This window comes from Podarcis filfolensis (assembly GCF_964270895.1).
Source record: "Podarcis filfolensis genome assembly, chromosome: 9".
In the NCBI taxonomy this organism is placed as follows: Eukaryota; Metazoa; Chordata; class Lepidosauria; order Squamata; family Lacertidae; genus Podarcis; species Podarcis filfolensis.
Window position 1 is genome coordinate 3227644 of NC_139610.1, and position 17454 is coordinate 3245097.

Below are 17454 nucleotides of genomic sequence, written 5' to 3' on the forward strand. Positions count from 1 at the left end.
CAAGCAAAGTGCAAGTAATGGGGTCAAAGGTGCAAGATAAACACAACTGCACCATGACTAATTTCAGCATTCCAGCTGAATAATAGCAAACTATACTATGTGCTACTATCAGAAACAGCTGGGCATGCAGAACCCGGCACACTGCTTCTGGCAGGTATGTGCTAAGCTTTAACTGCTGTGATGCAATGCTAGACTGACTGATTTCCATCTGAAAACCCATATGCTCTCAATTTGTTTCCCAACAGCAGGCTACATTTCCTAGGGAAGATTCCTCCCAAACCAGATGTTTGCCAGCTTCTGTCCGCATTCCCCCAGGGGTGAGTTTAAAAGTTGCTCCACAACCTTTTTTTGACGTTCAGAGCCAGCAAAGGAGAATGGAGCCAGACTGCTGGTACTTATGGAAAAGGTTGCAGAGCAGCTGTTAAACTGACCTCTGAGAGAAAGCCAACAAGCTTGGGAACATCCCGTTTGGCTCCCAGGGTCTGAGGGTGAAAGTGTTTTAATTGCTTAAATGAGGATGGAGTAAAAATAAACCATAGCAGAACACAACAGCCAGTCAAAGAAGCCAAAACCACAGAGGAAAAGGCATATGTCAGCTAGACATTGGGAGAGGGACCCCACTTCCAGGTGTTTCTATGCGAACGCTAGAAGCCTGGGAGTCACTGCTGTTTCAACGATGGCCTCCCATTTTATTGCTGTATTTTACAAGGTGCTATATTTTATGGAAGTGGAAACCACCCAATGGTTTTGATAGGCAAAGGGCAGGATAAAAATGAGTAAGTAAATAATGTAGCAAACAAGCATCTGAGCCAAGATGGGAGAGCTGAATAATTGTTTTTAAAGGAGAACATAGATAGAGTAGGCATTAAGTGAAGCCTGGCGGACTGCAGAGAGCCAAGGGGTATGAAATCCATAGGAAGGGCAGAAAAGGACACACAGGAAGTGAGGTCACTCCATACATCCAATAGAGCATCGTTGATGTTAACTAGAACTCCCCAAAGCGACAGACTCTGCCACAGGAGCAATGAGGGTGAGAATATGAGGCCCAAAGCAGAGCGAACTCTTCTATCAATTCTCCATTTGCTTCCTGGGTAGCTGTGGAACTACTGAGGCTTCCAGAACAAGTGCATTTTGCAGCAATAAGATCTGCTGAATCAGCTTCCGTAGCTGCAAGTTTGAGAACAATATCTATTAGGCACTTGTTAGAAGGATGTGTCAAAGGACATTTTTTGCCCACTAATTTTTTTGGGGGAGTGGGGTGTCTCCCAGGCATAGAAGCAATCCTGGAGCTCCTGGATGAGCCAGTAACTATGGGATAATCCATCTCACAAATTGCCTTGTAGGTCGTTTGTGTCTTCACTTTCCCCATGGAAACATATCCACATTTCTGGGTTATCTCATTCTCCCCTGTCTTTTAACTCCTCTTCTGTGCCCAAGCCTCCCCTTCCACCCAAATTCAGCCCTCCCCTCCCCACTGTTGCTGTTCTTCATTCTGGGGTACAACTTTCTCTCCTTTCTGTGTGGATTGACCTGGAAGTCTCTTTGTCCTCAGGAGTGTCCAAGACTGAGTTGTTAGTTGTGTTAGTCAGTAAAGGTAGCAGGCTGGCTTTTCCTTTATTGATGGGGGGGGGGGGAAGAGTCTGTTCTGTCAGTCCCACCCTCTGCCAAAAGCACATGATGTACTATTCTGCTGCCTATGAGCCACTGTCACAATCTGCCAACAGCTTCACCACCAAAAACAACTCACGGCAGAGCCACTGGTGCCTGCTTCTGTAACTGCAGAGAAACACCAACACCAGACCTAGAAGTTTATCTTCTTCTCCTTTAAAGGAAGAAATTATGCAGTTGAATCTCCCATGTTTGGAGAAATCGTAGGGGTCAGGATACCTGCAAATGCAATGGATGAGCCTCACCCTAGGAAAACCACCTTTTACAAGGACAAGGGCATCTGCCCTGCCAGGGATTTCCTCCTCCTTAAAAAGAATCAATGTACTCACAGCAAACTACTTGCATGGCTGATAGAGCTGATAGCAGGGCAAGATAAGTGAGGCCAATTGCTGAAACCCATTTTTAGCTAGACATGGAAAATAAGTTTAATCAGAGCATAGTAGCAATCTAATGGGGCCATGAAAATATGTGGGGAAAAGAGAAGGAAGAAGAGTGCATATGGAGTCAGGTGGCGATGTTTCTGTTTTACTTAATATATGTGTGGAGTTTTGTGTCAGCGTCGCTTGTGCAGGTTCTCTGCTATTCACTTGTGTTCCTTTGCTGGTAAGAGAGGTTGGGGATGGCCTAGGGTGTTGTTATTCATTTGTGGTTGGCTGTGGTGGTCTTTGTTTTCGTGTGTGAGTGGGGTGGGTGTTTTGGATCAGGTTAGCCATATTGATTCATATGCTATTGGTGGATTTTTGTTGTTGTCTTGTTGGGCTGTGTATGTGATAAAGGGGAGCCATACTGGGGTGAAGGTGTCTTCTTCTATTTGTCCCTGTGTCAGTTTCAGTTTATTGGTTAATTTTTCTAGTAGGGCTGTTTCCCATACTATTCGGTACCATTGGTCCATGCTTACTCCTGACAGGTCTCTCCAGTGTCTGGCTATGATGCTTCTGGCTGCTGAAAGTAGGCGGGTTATGAGTTATTTGTGGTGTAAATGAGCATTATTGTCTTGGAAGATGTTTAGTAGGGCCAATTCTGGGGTGATTTCTAGTACTTGCTTGGTTATTTTACTTATTTCTTGTATGGCTGTTGTCCAGAATAGTTGGATTTTGGGGCATTCCCACCACATGTGGAGGTATGTGCCTGTGGAAGTGCACCCTCTCCAGCATTTAGGTGAGGTTCCTGGGTGCATTAATGCTAGTTTTCTTGGTGTTAGGTACCTCCTGTAGGTGAGTTTCAGAGTGAGTTCTTTCCTTTTCGTTGATATGGATTTAAAGGGGGGTTTAGACCATATTCTGGTCCACTGGATGGGGTTAATCTCATAGCCTATGTTGTCCTCCCATTGTTTTTTGATTGTGTCTAGGGGGTTCATGGGGTTTTGGAGTAGTATTTTGTATATTGCTGATACCATCCCTTTGCCGTGTCCCTTTGTTGGCAGCTACAATTAATGCAGAATGTGGCAGCTACACTGCTGACTGGCAGTGGTCACTGGGACCATATAGCAACAGACCTAAAGCATCTACATTGGCTCAAAATATGTTTCTGAGGACAATTCAAAGTGTTTGTGCTGACCTTTAATGCCTGTTTAAACCCCCATCACTTAGTCCAGATACTGAGATCCAGCTCCATGGGCCTTCTGGTGGTTCCCTCACTGTGAGAAGTGAAGCTACAGGGAATGCGGCAGAGGGCCTTCTTGGTAGTGGCACCTGCCCTGTGGAACACCCTCCCATCAGATGTCAAAGAGAGAAACAATTCTACGACTTTCTGAAGGCAGCCCTGTATAGGGAAGTTTGTAATGTTTGATGTTTCATTGTGTTTTTATATATGTTGAAAGCCACCCAGAGTAGCTGGGGCAAACCAGTCAGATGGGTGGGGGTACAAATATAATGAGGATGATGACAAATATTGTTCTTATTTTATAGTTTGATTATGCTTTATTTTGTGATTGTGTTTTAGTTCATGTAACTTGCCCTGGGAGGTAAGAAATACCAGAAATAAACATACAATGGAACCTAGGTTGTCAAATGCTTCCGAAGTCAAACGTTTCTGCTTTCAAACGCCGACAACCCGGAAGTGAATGCTTCCGTTTTCAAATGTGCCTCAGAAGTTGAATGGCTTCCGAGGTGTGTTTCTCCATTTTTCCCAAATGATTTTGTCAACCGTCCACTGAGCCTCGGTTGTTGAATGTTTTGGAAGTTGAATGGTCTTCTGGAACGGATTATGTTTGACAACCAAGCTTCTACTGTACTACAATGTTTTTAAACATGTGAAATGTTGTGGTTATATTGCCCTCTACTGGACTTAGGGCATGGTTCCTTTTAATTAGGTAAAGGTAAAGGTACCGGTACCCCTGCCCATACGGGCCAGTCGTGTCCTTCTCTGGGGTTGCGTGCTCATCTCGCTTAAGAGGCCGGGAGCCAGCGCTGTCCGAAGACACTTCCAGGTCACGTGGCCAGCGTGACGAAGCTGCTCTAGCGAGCCAGCACCAGCGCAGCGCACGGAAACGCCGTTACCTTCCCGCTATAAAGCGGTACCTATTTATCTACTTGCACTTGGGGGTGCTTTCGAACTGCTAGGTGGGCAGGAGCTGGGACCGAACGACGGGAGCTCACCCCGCTGTGGGGATTCGAACTGCCGACCATGCGATCGGCAAGTCCTAGGCACTGAGGTTTTACCCACAGCACCATCCGCGATCCTTTTAATTACAAAAATATGAATGAATGAATGAATGGCTACAACAAGGTTTGCAGTTTATTTAGTTTTGAATATTAGAAGATATTTGTTATGATGCAAAGTAAGTGAGGATAAATTAATCATAAAACTATGCTTGTTCTTTGTCAAAAGTCCAAGAAGTGATGTATTGCTATTTCAACTCCTTTTACAGGTATTTGTGGAAAGAGCTAATTACTCCACTATAATAATCTCACTGGGGCATTTAGCTGATTTTGACGTGGCTTTTCTCCCTTGTAGGCTGAGACAATGAGGTGACAATCAAGTCCACAATTTTTTCAGCAGCTGACATGAAAATAAGGGTCACTATGGCTTAAGTGACCCTTAAGACTTAAATTTGTATAATGGTTAACTCGGTAACTTTCAAAGTTTGATGTGCTATGGTATATAAATTGCAGTGGCTGGCGGTTGATAAAGTAAGATTCTGTTTCTCCATCAAACTAACAATCCCATATGTAACAAGAGAGATTGCACCAAACTGAGCCAACCTGGACTTAGAGGTTTGAGAACTTTTATTCACTCACCACGGTTGGAGCATTCACTACCGAAAGGTTGTAGCCGTACAGGAAGGAGGACCCAAAGGCTCCAGCCAAAGAAGCAACAATGAGACTAGCAGACCAGTCCTAACATGAAAAAAGAAAAATGGAAAGAGTTGAGATATTGTAAATCAATCAATAATAATAATAATTTATTTATATGCCGCCCCATCTAATTGAGTTGCCCCATTCACTCTTTTCAAAGGAAAAAGAGGAGACCATGTGAGGCCAAATCACACATGGCTTTTAATAAAAATATGGTTTACAGTTTTTACAACAAAGGATGCTTTAAAACCCAGCCTTTGGAACAAGTACCATATCTTTTGAGCACTGTTTGTAGAAATAAAGATGGGGGGGATACCCTGCCAAATTCTATATGAGCTATAACTAGTACAAAAAGAAATCATAATTTTAGAATAAGCATCTGTATTTAAAACATTATTATATCGTCTTTCATAATCAAAAGACATCATAAACATAAATTCTTCCAGTTAACTAAAATATTCTGGCGTAGCAGGTACTGAAAATATCTTCTTCAAAATGTTTGCACAAGCATATTATGTAGGGATGTTGCTCATTGATCAGCCTTTAAACCGAGAAATCAATCAAACAAACAAGTAAATGCATTTAAATAAATCTGCATTCATTTCCACTTCCTGTCACAGTAATATAGGTGACCCAAATCAGCTTCAAACACATGTCCTAAACTAACCATTTGACTCATTAATTGGTCCCCACACATTAATAAACAAGACCCGACTCATGTCCTGATCCAAGCTTATAACTTCTGGGTATGTATTATTTTAAGGAACACATTAGCAACTTTTGATCAACATGCTCTTGGAAATTTCTTCAAAACTTGCAAATCCCAACCTGGCCCTGCCATTTTCCATAAGAGTATTGGCAAAATGCCCTCAGAACCTTTCCGCAGTCCCACAAGCTGCTGTGGTTGGTCAAAGTAAGCTTTTATTAAACTATTAAAGAAACACAACCACTTTTGAACTGTCTCGTAAGGTTGTATCATAAAGCACCATGGGAACCAGTTGGCTGAAGGGCAGGATAAAAAACGTCTTAAATGCTATTTAAAAATGTGTAACTTTCTCTTAATGAGTAGCTAGACAGCCTAGAAACATGCCCACACCAATTTGTTTGCTCTAATCCACTGTCAGCATTAGAGCAGACTCCCTGAGAGTTTCAGATTAGAAATGAGATTTTGACTCTGCTTCATCGTCTCATACAGATTTTCGTAGAAGTGTTTTTCAAGCAGCCATTTCCAGAGAGTGGCTAAAACTGTGACGGTTCCTTCTCTCACCTTCACTTTAGCTATGTAACAGCTCAGCTTTCACCAGTTTCCTGGCACCTGTCCATTGCAGATCATTTGGGCCGACCTATTGTCATGGTGATGGATTTGATTAAAGTGACAACACAGCAGAGTTATGAAAAGTCCATAGGTAATGTATCTGATTGCTGGTAACCATGAACTCAGCATACTGTGTTTCACCAAGCCTAAAGTCCAGATTTTGTGCTAATAATAGCCTGTCATAGTTTGTTAGCAAAGCACCAACACTGGGTGTTCAAATGCATGATATACATACATACAAATAAATAAATAGAAGGCAGATGGAGGATGAGATTGATACCTTAAGACGGGCCAGTATTTCCATGGCACAAACAAAATTTAACAAACCTTGAAGGATTGTTGTAAGGCGAAACTCACTACTCCACATTCTTCAAAAGATGCAGAGGTTCCAATTAAACAGTCCTTGTGATTGACAATATCCTTTATTTCAATCAGAAAAGTACTCTGCTGCTTAAACAGGGCACAAAACTTTGTTTTGATCAGCATGCTGCCATTTTTTATGTTCTGTTCTGACAACACATGTGACTGAGACATGTGCCACCATGGCTAGGTCAGACTTCTGAAGGAACAGGAATAGTTGGTGCACCACCTGAAGCTGGTCAGATACTACCCTGGCTACAGCCACTTTGAACAGGACATAGCAAAACCAGAGCCAGAAGGACCCCAAACTACAAATCTGTGTTGTTGTTTTTAAGGGAAGAGCTATGCAATTCAAAACAATCTGAACCCCTGTTCCTGGGGAGGTCCTCTTCACCACTCAGATAACTGAATTTTCTGAGTTATCACATTATAGAAAGGAGAGATCTGCATGCCACCCACATATGGATAACAATGCACTCTAAAATTGCTGTTCAATCTCTCCCAGCACATTCACATCGACGGGAGATAAAAATGATCTCTGTGGGACATCAAAAGTCAAGGCGTTGTGTGAAAATCCCTTTCTGCCACCAACAATCTAGGGAGCACCAGAAGAACCATAAAACAGAGCACCCAGCAAGGCTGTCAAGCAGGATATCATGGCTGATGGTACCAAATGAACCCTGAGAGGTCCAGCAAGGGATGAAGTCCACTTGCAGAGTTTCTGGTATAGATAATCTAGGGCAGCCAAAATGGTCTCCAGTCCAAATCCAAGCCAGAAGTTAGATTGAAATGGGTCTAGAGATAATATGTAGAAAAATATACAACACTCTGGAACATCCAAAGCATTCGAAATACACAATGCTAATAATCCTTTCAAGCAAAACCTTGCTAGGCAAGCCAATCCCTAGGTATGGGTCAGTCCCATAACCAGAGGGGGGGGGACTCAGAGAAAGGACTCAAGAACTCGGAACAGGAGCAGATGGTGTGGTGAGATGCCAGCTCTCACTTGACCTTATCCTGGATGAGAGGGGGACAGGGGCAAGGCAGTGGGAGGTGCGCTGTGATGACCTCCCTCCCCACCCGTTCTACCTTCTGGTAAGCACCAGAAACATGACTGACCAAAGGTCAAGTGAGCACGGCCAGCCCACCATGCTGCCCGCTATTGCTTGGAAGAACCAGAGCAGAAGAACCAAGGTTTAAAGTGATCTAATTAAATACAGTTACAATAACATGCTATTTTCTGAAATTTAAAAATAAGGGCCCAATGCTTATGAATTATTGCAGTTTCTTTGCCCTCGTTGCCCAGGCACTGCAGATTCTTTCACAATACAATCTGCACATATAAAAGGGCTTTTATTTTAAAAATAAACTGAAAATTTGGGGAAGATACCTGGAATCTCCCTGAGCCCTCCCCACATGTGGCCCTGCATGTAAAACAGGGAGTGTGGCTCAGAGGACGGGTGTGTGCACAAGGCAGCTGGAGAGTTCAAGGCTCATCCTCATCATGATTTGAAGGGAGAACTGCCTAGCTTATTCTTTTAACTGCTGATTACATATATGCACTCTGGATTTAAAGAATACCCCCCCCATAAAATTCTGGGAACTGTAGTTTGCTAAACTGCAGCTCTGTGGGAGACAAACAATAGTTCCCAGGATTCTTGGGTGGAAGAATGTGCTTTAAATATATGGTGTGTGTACATGTCACACCAGTAATTGCCAAAATTCTGCAGGGGTAGATGTATGGTACTGTTCCTGTTCATGCATACCATGCTGATAAAGACATAAAGACCAGTGATAACGTATATCAAAGGCACACTTTAAGGCAAGACAAGCAAAATACAGTGGTACCTCGGGTTACATACACTTCAGGTTACAGACTCCGCTAACCCAGAAATAGTACCTCGGGTTAAGATCTTTGCTTCGGGATGAGAACAGAAATCGTGCTCCGGCGGCGCGGTGGCAGAAGGAGGCCCCATTGGCTAAAGTGGTGCTTCAGGTTAAGAACAGTTTCAGGTTAAGAACGGACCTCCGGAACGAATTAAATACTTAACCCGAGGTAAGGTAAAGGTAAAGGTACCCCTTCCCATACGGGCCAGTCGTGTCCGACTCTAGGGTTGTGCGCCCATCTCACTTAAGAGGCCGGGGGCCAGCGCCGCACACGGAAACGCCGTTTACCTTCCCGCTATAAAGCGGTCCCTATTTATCTACTTGCACTTAGGGGTGCTTTCGAACTGCTAGGTGGGCAGGAGCTGGGACCGAAAGACGGGAGCTCACCCCGCCGCGGGGACTCGAACCGCCAACCATGCGATCGGCAAGTCCTAGGCACTGAGGTTTCACCCACAGCGCCACCCGCGTCCCACTAACCAGAGGTACCACTGTACAAATTCCTCCCCACCCCCAATGTTACAATGTTCAGCGTTGGCCCTAGTCTGGGGAAGCCAACTGGGTTCTTCTTGAGGCTGCAGAATGTCTCTGGCTGGCACAGGGAGAAGAAAGCATGAAACTGGAGGGATGTGCTTAACTGCAGCTCATTCACAAGTTCTGAGGCTTCTTTTCAGCCGGGAATGACAGCTAAAGGGTTAAGCCAAGGGCTTAGTGGAGCGCACAGGTAGAGATGAAAACTGGTGGGAGGGAAGAACAGAGCAGAGAACTTTCTCTGCCTGCTCTGTTTACACTTCCTCTCTCTCTGCCCCTTCGGAGAGGGCTAATAATAACCAGCCAGCTCATTTCGATACAGTTCTTCTCCTTGGGCGACAGTACCCGGTGCCGGGCAGTATTTTTAGCTCTGCTATCCAACAGCTGTTGCGCCAAAGCTCTCTGGAAAGGGGAGAAGTCTGCGTCTGCAGGACTCTGGTGCAAGTCCCGCTGCCCCCTCCGAACGCTGCTTGGAGCGAACGGGAACCGGCCACGAGCCGGGCTGGCGCAGGACGAGTCCCCAAGGGATCGCGCCTGCTTTGCTGTCTCTGGGGATTATTCTGTGCAAGAATCTCCCCACTGAAACGCGCGCGCGCAGCCACAGGTTGTGATGCTAGCCTCTGAGCTCGTGCAAAGCGCACTTTCCAGTATCCAGAAGAACAGAGAGAGGGCAGCCGCGCTCTCCCCACCTGCCACCCATCCGAAGAGCTTCCGCGCCCCGTCCCACCTTCCCGCCCAGAAAACGCAAGCGCCAGGCGACCTCCGCGCACGCCCTTGGCGAAAAACGCGTGGCGCGCGGGTGGGAGCCGCGGAAAAGCCAGGTGGAGCGCAGCTGTGCGCGCCGGGCTCCGCACCCCGGAGCAGCCCAGCCCGGGGCCGCGCGGCGGGGCTCCTTACGTTTCTCCTTCCTCTCTGGCTGCCCGTGCGGAGCAGCGGGTCGAGGTTGGTCATGCTGGGGGCGGCGCGGGGCCTTCTCCTCCGGCGCGCCCGGAGCACATGGACAGTGGCAGCGGCGGCGGCGGCGGCGCCCCGGTACCTGCTTGGCTGCGCCAGGGGGGCGGGGCGTTGCAAAGGTGGAGCGAGGCGAGGCGCCGCCGGGCCCCGCGGCTCAGCAGCCCGGGGGAGGGAGCGGCCCTGCACCGCCTTCTCCGCCAGATCCGGCCAACGCAAATTCGGAGCGGCGCCGGACTCGAGCCGCGCAGCCCCCGGGGCGCAGTCGGAGGCAGCCCGGGCTTCGCAGGCATGGTGGGGCGGGGGGGGCGAGACGCTTTGGGAAAGGGGGCTTCCCTCTGCCGTGCGCCGCCCCAAATAGCTTTGGCTAGTTGCTGCGGAGCCCCGGAGAGGGTCGCAAGATCACCCCTCAATGTCGGGCTGATTAGAAACATTCTCGAGTGGGTTGCCGGGGGTGTGGATGGATGCGAGGAAATCCCCGTCCACGAGACCGGGGGCGTCGGAGGCACTTCGCTTATTGCCTCCCGCTTCCCTTTGGTGAAAGAATCCGATTGTTCTCGAGCACATGGCTGAGCTCCGCTTCTCAGCATGTTATGCAACGGCTGCGCTGCGTCACGTTACGTCCGATTAAGGAAAAGGGGGAAAAACGCCACTCGCTTGTTTTGTGCACTGTGTAATGTTCTCAAGTAATGTCTGAAGGGGCAACATCTTCAGGAGCCGGGGGGGGGGTCTGCGTCGGGGAGTCAGGGCATCATCACTCTTGCAGGTTACCTCCAGCCTGTTTGGCAGGAGGGAAGGGATTCAAGCGCATGCCAAAACTTTAGGCTTGCACATGCATGCCCCGTTGCCTGAGCGCAACAAAGCAACTTTAGAACATGAACTTTGCAGTCTGGAAAGCGATAGAAAGGCACTGGGGGAAATGTGGGGCAAACAAAGGGTTAACAGGACAACGTGCAAACATCCTAAAGCAAAGCCAGAGGAATGGTGGATGAATGTCATGGCCATGAACAGCCCCACATAGTAAGCACCCCTTTGCACCCAGTGGCCTCTCAGAGGAGAGTGGATGTGAACTGGGACTTTTTCACTTGTAAGCTTCAAATCGGTTTATGCCACAAATCAATATATAAAACTCTGATTTTAAAATGTTGGTTATAATGTAGACACAACTTTTCTTCTTCCTTCTTGCTCCCATTAACAGTGTTTACATATAACACAAACACAACAATCCCCTATTGTAGCTGGATTGTTGTAGCTTTTAGTTTAGGAAAGGTATACTTTTTGTACTTTCTGCAATTTCAATTTTTACACTGTGGGGCGAGATTTGAATATTTTGAAACTATATCTGGTCCAGAATTCAACAGTGACCATGGAATCATAGAGTGGTAGAGTTGGAAGGGATCCCAAGGGTCATCTATTCCAACCCCCTGCAGAAATGCCATAGTGGATCTGCATCAGCACAGCCAGACACCTTCCTCTGCCCCAGCTGCAGCAAAATATGTCTCTCCTGTATCTGTCTCTGCAGCCACAGCAGGAACTGTAACTCTCCAATGGTTTGACTTCACCCCCAAAGGTGTACTCCTCCATTGTCTGCCAAGACAGATGCCAACAATAATAACATTACTGAGTCCTGGCCAGAAGAGGCAAGAGAATCCAACACTTTGTGTGTGAAACACACACACCATCCTGCCACACCCAGCTATAAATGCCTATCAGGCTACCAAGAAAGGCAGCTAAAGGACACCAATCCATTCTCAACTACAGCCGTACATCGGCTCCTGAACACCTTGGGAGTCAAACGTTCTGGCTCCCGAATGATCGAAAACCAGAAGTGAGTGTTCTGGTTTTCCAACTTTTTTTTGAAGCCAAACATGTGGTGCGGCTTCCGCTATTGTTTCCCGCGTACCTGCGCAATCGGGAACCAATCAGAAGCCGTGCCTTGGTTTCTGAATTTTTCGAAAGTTGAACGGACTTCTGGAACAGATCCTGTTCGACTTCCGAGGTACATCTGTACTTTGGGTGTGAGGGGGGGTTCACATTACAAGCTTGTTTTTAGCCCAGAAAACTAACACAGAGGTCCCAAAAGTATAGGTGCCTTGCAAATCCCTTGATTGGGTTGTTTGACATTTTGCAGTCATTTCTAGAGTTAAGGCAGAGTAGAATGAGTGCATGTCTGATTCTTTCAAAGTTTTCTTGTAGCACCTAAGGTGTTAAGGAAGATGTAGAATGATTTCGGGCAAAAAATAGAGATGAAAATTTTCAAACAGAGTAGTATGAATTTTACACTTGACAGTTAATATTGCAAAAGGAACCATACTAAAATGCTTTAATAGCCCCTGAGGGCAAATTTGTTTGACACACCCTGGACAAGTTGTGTAACTGATGGTGTTGAGACATGTGATGCTCAAAGGGATTCTTCCTCTTTTAAGTTTCACATTCTAAATTAACAGATTATAAAACGTGAAGAGTTTACATAAGAAAACACTCTGATACACAACTTCATTTTATAGCCCCTTTCACTCAATCATTAATTCATTCAGTTTCTAATTCCATCTTACTCAAAATATATTTAGCAGTGACAATTATAGTGGTTGTGTACATGAATCTTATATGCAAAAGCTTCTTTTTGCATATACTGATTCTAGAATAATATAAAAAAGCCAACACTTTTCTACACCTTTCTCCCCCTCATATCTTGCATAGAACACAGAATTCCCTCCCCAGGCCTCTCCAGAGTCAGACATCACGATTTGTTCTTGTCCTGCCACTGGGCTGGGTATATACATTCATGTTTTCAACACCATTTGTGCCCACAAAAGTTTTGTGGCAGCCATATCGCTTTGTTTACAGTAGGTGAATGACCCATAGTTTCCTACTAAAATCGTGTAACTTTTTATACAACAATTATTCTGGGTGGGGGAGGTGTCCCATTTTTGTTGCACCATAGCACAAGAGTGCCCCCCAGGTAGCAAAAACACAGTAACTTTGGAGAAGGATTGCAGAGCGACTAATAAAGCACAGTGATGTGTGGATGGTCCAGTATAAATCCATCACTGATGCACTATTGTTATGTCAGCGACAAGTTGCATAATACACCTTCAGAAAAGCACTAGTCTGGAAGGGCCTTAAGTGATTTTCTTTCTAGCAAAGTGGAAAGAATAGATAAAGCAGTCCTTCCTGGTCAGTCTTGCACAGACCTTCCATTGTGTTACTTTGCTGCCTGGATTCTGTTTTGAACAGCGCAAGTCAACTTCAACAGACTCATTGATGATAGAGACAAGCAACTGCGAGAAGAATGGAGAATATTTGCAGAAGGGTCCCTACCCTCAAGAATTCTAAATTGTCTTGTAATTGCAGGTCTCCAGTGTTCAACTTTGTGCTGAAAGCGAGCAACAGAAATCACCAAGGATCATATTCTGAGCCAAAGAAAAAAAAGAATGACCCTCAGCACCATGACTGATTTTGAAGCCAAACCACAAGTTCTCCACGGTGTTTTGGAATCAGTCCTTTTTCTTCCTCTGCAATACCTTCTGGTTGTGATGATTTATTTCTGTTTGCATTATTTATGTCAGGGGTTTTTTTCCCCCATAAGAGAGTTTGCACAGCAAATATCCAGAGGTCCACAATTGTGCTCACCATAGAGCGTGCCCAAATGACCTCTAGCATGTATGACAAGCCTCCATCTCTTTCCACAGCTACAAGGCTGTGGAAGCTGATCATTGCCCCAGCCCAGCCTCCCTGACCTGGTGGTCTGTTTTAGAAGTGCAGCACCAATCAGGGATAACACACGCAGAAAGAGAAAGAATTGTAGCGTTGGGAGGGACCATAAGGGTCATCTAGCCCAGCCCCCTGCAATTCGGGAATCTTTTGTCCAATGTGGGGCTCAAACTCACAACCCTGAGATTAAAAACCTCATGCTCTGTCAACTGAGCTATGTAGTATCCCATCATCCAGGCTTAAGATTCCATCAAAGAACGCTGGCTGTGCAGCCAATACAAAGAAGATCAAGGACACAATCCAGTTCCTCCTCTCCTAGTGCCCAAGGTGTGTAGACAAGCTAGAAGCTGTTGGACCACTCCAATCAATCACAGCAGCCTTGGCAGTTGTACCATGTTCCATGAGGTCCATGAGGCCACTGGTAGCCCAGCTCCTGTGTCTGCCAGCTCTCAGCTGCCCTTGCTGGCAGCCGAAGGGGGGAGCTGCAAATTTGCAAGTGTGTGTCAAGTCACATCCACATGGATGCATTTAAATCAGCAGTCATGTCTTACTCCCAAAGAATACTGAGAACTTTGTGAAGGGTGCTGGGAATCGTAGCTCTGTGAGGGGTCCCCTCATGACACTCAGCACCCTTCATAAACTATAGTTTCCAGGACTGTGAGGGTGGGGAAGGCATGACTGTGAAATTGGTACAAGAGTGCTTTAAATGTTTAGTGCAGATAAAACCAAAATCTAAGTGACGCTAGGAAAAAGCTGAGAGCTTGGCAAAATGAGCGCAAAACCCTGAAAAATCATAATCTAATGTCTATCCATTGTATAATATTTGAATTTAAAGAAATTGGCCATTATCAATAACTGCATCCCTTTGCTTCTAAACTGAGTGTACCATTAACACATTTAGGTACTGTATTTCAAAGTGTAAAAATGTATGACTTACCACTTTCTTCTTGACTGCAGGATTATCTTTACTCTCACCATTACTTTCCTCTTTAATCTTCACTCCATCAATCTCCATTATGTTTTCTGTTGAAGACATGAAAAAGTTTTGGCAATTAATTCTCTTAAAATCTGCTGGCAGGTATACTGCCACATGAGGAGATCTGCAAGTCACATCAATTGCTGGAGGTTATTTAAAAATGTAAAAATTCAGAATAGAAGGCCTTGGTTTTGTGCAGCAAAAACCTCACACAAGTAGCACCATCATTATACACAGCATCAAGGAACGGCATCTTTCAGGACCCTGTGGGTCCTGACTTTCATTTCAGGGGAAAAGGGGAGATTTATCTACATTTATAGATGGGGGGGGGGAGAGAATATTTGACCTTGCCTGATATCAGAACATTGGACCATGCAGACACAGAAAGGACCACACTTCCTGCAGCTGCTGAGCAGAAGAAGGAAATTCAGCAGCTGGAGCTTGTCAATTCCCTTTCCTAAGGAACTGTTAAAGATGCAGGAACCAGCTGTTCTTCAAGGGCTAAGGAAACTGAATGCCACATATTGATTTTAATTAACCAAATCTTTTATCGGTGTTTCACTGTGAGCCTCTAGTTTTTATGTAAGACTGGTGTGAGGAATCTTTGGCCTTCCAAATGCTGCTGAATTACAGCTCCCATCATCCTTGGTCAGGCACAGGCAAACTCGGCCCTCCAGATATTTTTGGCCTACAACTCCCGTGATCCCTAGCTAGCAGGACCAGCAGTCAGGGATGATGGGAATTGTAGTCCCCAAACATCTGGAGGGCTGAGTTTGCCTGTGCCTGTCCTTGGTCATTGGCTGTGCTTGCTGGGGCTTATAGCAAAAGCTCTCCACACTTGCTGTGATGTATTAACATTGGGATAGTTGTGTGTGCGTATAACAGCAGCAGTTTTCAAGCAGCGATTATTCAGAGTACCAAGAAATTTGATTCATATCCTAATTAAGCAGTGACACATTTCTTTGCATCCGGGAAAGGAAGAATGCATAGCTGTCAAGCGTCCCTTATTTGGCGGGACAGTCCCTTATCCCAGCGCCATGTCCTGCTGCTGTCCCTTACTGATGATGTCCCTTTAAATAAGCTACTGAAGGTAATGGGGCCCTTTCTATGTCCAGCTGCCCTTTGTCAACAACAAATTGTTGTTGTTGTTTTTTTGTTGAATATATGCTATATGGTAATTTATGGACCTAATAGGTATCTAAAGCCATTTGCATGCAACAAAATATGTATTTTATCAAAGTAATTGTTGATCTCTTATTTTGACTGCTGATCCCTTATTTTCGAGGCTGCTGGTCCCTTATTTTCAAATCTGCAAGTTGACAGCTATGGGAAGAATGCTTCATACTGTCGAAACCCCAGCAGGAATTAAAGTTGATGGCTCTAATTACAATGCTGAAGTTGTGTTAAAGCCAAGATGGCAGCACTGTTCTCCTGGAAAGACAATCAAACACATGCTATCAGGGCTGCCCAAAAGCCATTACAATACGGTGCTTAAGATTCATTATTATTCTATGGGATGGGAATGCCATCTGTGTAACACTTGAGAGATCCAGCCTATGGATATTCAGTTTAGTTCTGCACCAACTTTTAGCACCCAAACCTTATTAGCCAGATTAAATGGCAATATTTATGTATATAATACTTTTGCTGTCTTCAAAGGTAACATCCATATTATTACCAGGAACTAGAAACTTTACAAATTAGCGCATACAATCAACCTCAGTTGATATTAGAAGTTGTAGCTTGATCTACTTTATGCCACAGTTAGGATGTCCTGTTCTGCTATCCCTTCAGTGCCGGATTTACGTATAAGCCAAGCAAGCTATAGCTTAGGGCCCCACCCCCTTGGGGGGCCCCAAAAAATTAAAGAAAAACCTAAATTTGGCCCTGTATCCCTTGCCTTTTAAACGAGAGGTAGAGGTATTTTATTCTCTCTCACTGACATTAACGGGGCTCACTGTGTCTGCCTGGATCTGCCCTCCCCCCCCTTCCCACTGCTCCTTCCCCGCCTCTGTCCTTGTACAATTAGGGATTTCAAATCCCACAGAGACCCAAGGCTGTACCAAGACTTCTTCACTAGGTGGAGCTGCCACATTCTGTGTGGAGCTTCAAAGAAAGAAACAGAAAACCAGCAATGGATATTTCAATGTCTATGCATTGTTGGGATGCGGATGGCGCTGTGGGTTAAACTACAGGGCCTAGGACTTGCCGATCAGAAGGTCGGCGGTTTGAATCCCCGCGAGGGGGTGAGCTCCCGTTGCTCGGTCCCTGCTCCTGCCAACCTAGCAGTTCAAAAGCACGTCAAAGGGCAAGTAGATAAATAGGTACCGTTCTGGTGGGAAGGTAAACGGCGTTTCCATGCGCTGCTCTGGTTCGCCAGAAGTGGCTTAGTCATGCTGGCCACATGACCCAGAAGCTGTATGCCAGCTCCCCCGGCCAGTAAAGCGAGATGAAGTACTTCAAGCACCAACATCTTTATAACAGCCCTTTGAAGGCAGCCCTGTTTAGGGAAGTTTTTAATGTTTGATGTGTTTTATTGTGCTTTTAATATTCTGTTGGGATCCACCCAGAGTGGCTGGGAAAACTAGATGGGCAGGGTATAAATAATAAATTGTTATAATGATAATAATGATAATGATTAAAACACCTTCTTAAAGGCAACTTTGGCTGGAGACCCTGGAAAGCCACCAGCACCAGTCAGCGCTGAGCTAGCTAAACAACTTGTCTGAAGGAAGCTTCTTAGAGTCATTGAGTGATAA

General features: G+C 45.5%; 1 protein-coding gene and 3 long non-coding RNA genes across 7 annotated transcripts in view; 2 read left to right on the plus strand and 2 right to left on the minus strand.

Annotated features, from left to right (window-relative positions):
* LOC310770353 overlaps nt 1–17454 on the plus strand; it is a 571729-nt gene that overhangs the window by 517193 nt on the left and 37082 nt on the right. The gene's annotated exons all lie outside the window — the stretch shown is intronic.
* The window catches only part of LOC310770307, a 473978-nt gene that overhangs the window by 39313 nt on the left and 417211 nt on the right, over nt 1–17454 (minus strand). The window lies entirely within an intron of this gene.
* SLC2A9 (solute carrier family 2 member 9) overlaps nt 1–17454 on the minus strand; it is an 85355-nt gene that overhangs the window by 39313 nt on the left and 28588 nt on the right. The window contains exons 2-3 of one of the 3 annotated variants that reach the window (XM_083630512.1): nt 14657–14742; nt 4908–5006 (exon numbers count right to left, since the gene is read on the minus strand). In XM_083630512.1, coding sequence (XP_083486638.1) covers nt 4908–5006; nt 14657–14734 — 177 coding nt within the window. In that variant the 5' untranslated portion in view covers nt 14735–14742. Of the gene's footprint in view, nt 1–4907; nt 5007–9951; nt 10294–14656; nt 14758–17454 lie in introns of those variants that run through there. The other 2 variants (XM_083630511.1, XM_083630513.1) reach the window with 2 other exon arrangements.
* On the plus strand, nt 9845–16569 carry LOC310770335. 2 transcript variants are annotated; one of them, XR_014552083.1, is made up of 4 exons: nt 9931–9996; nt 11576–11833; nt 13360–15679; nt 16029–16569. It is a non-coding gene; the product is annotated as an uncharacterized lncRNA (long non-coding RNA). The 2 variants fall into 2 exon arrangements; XR_014552082.1 differs by lacking the exon at nt 11576–11833 and having other exon boundaries at nt 9845–9996.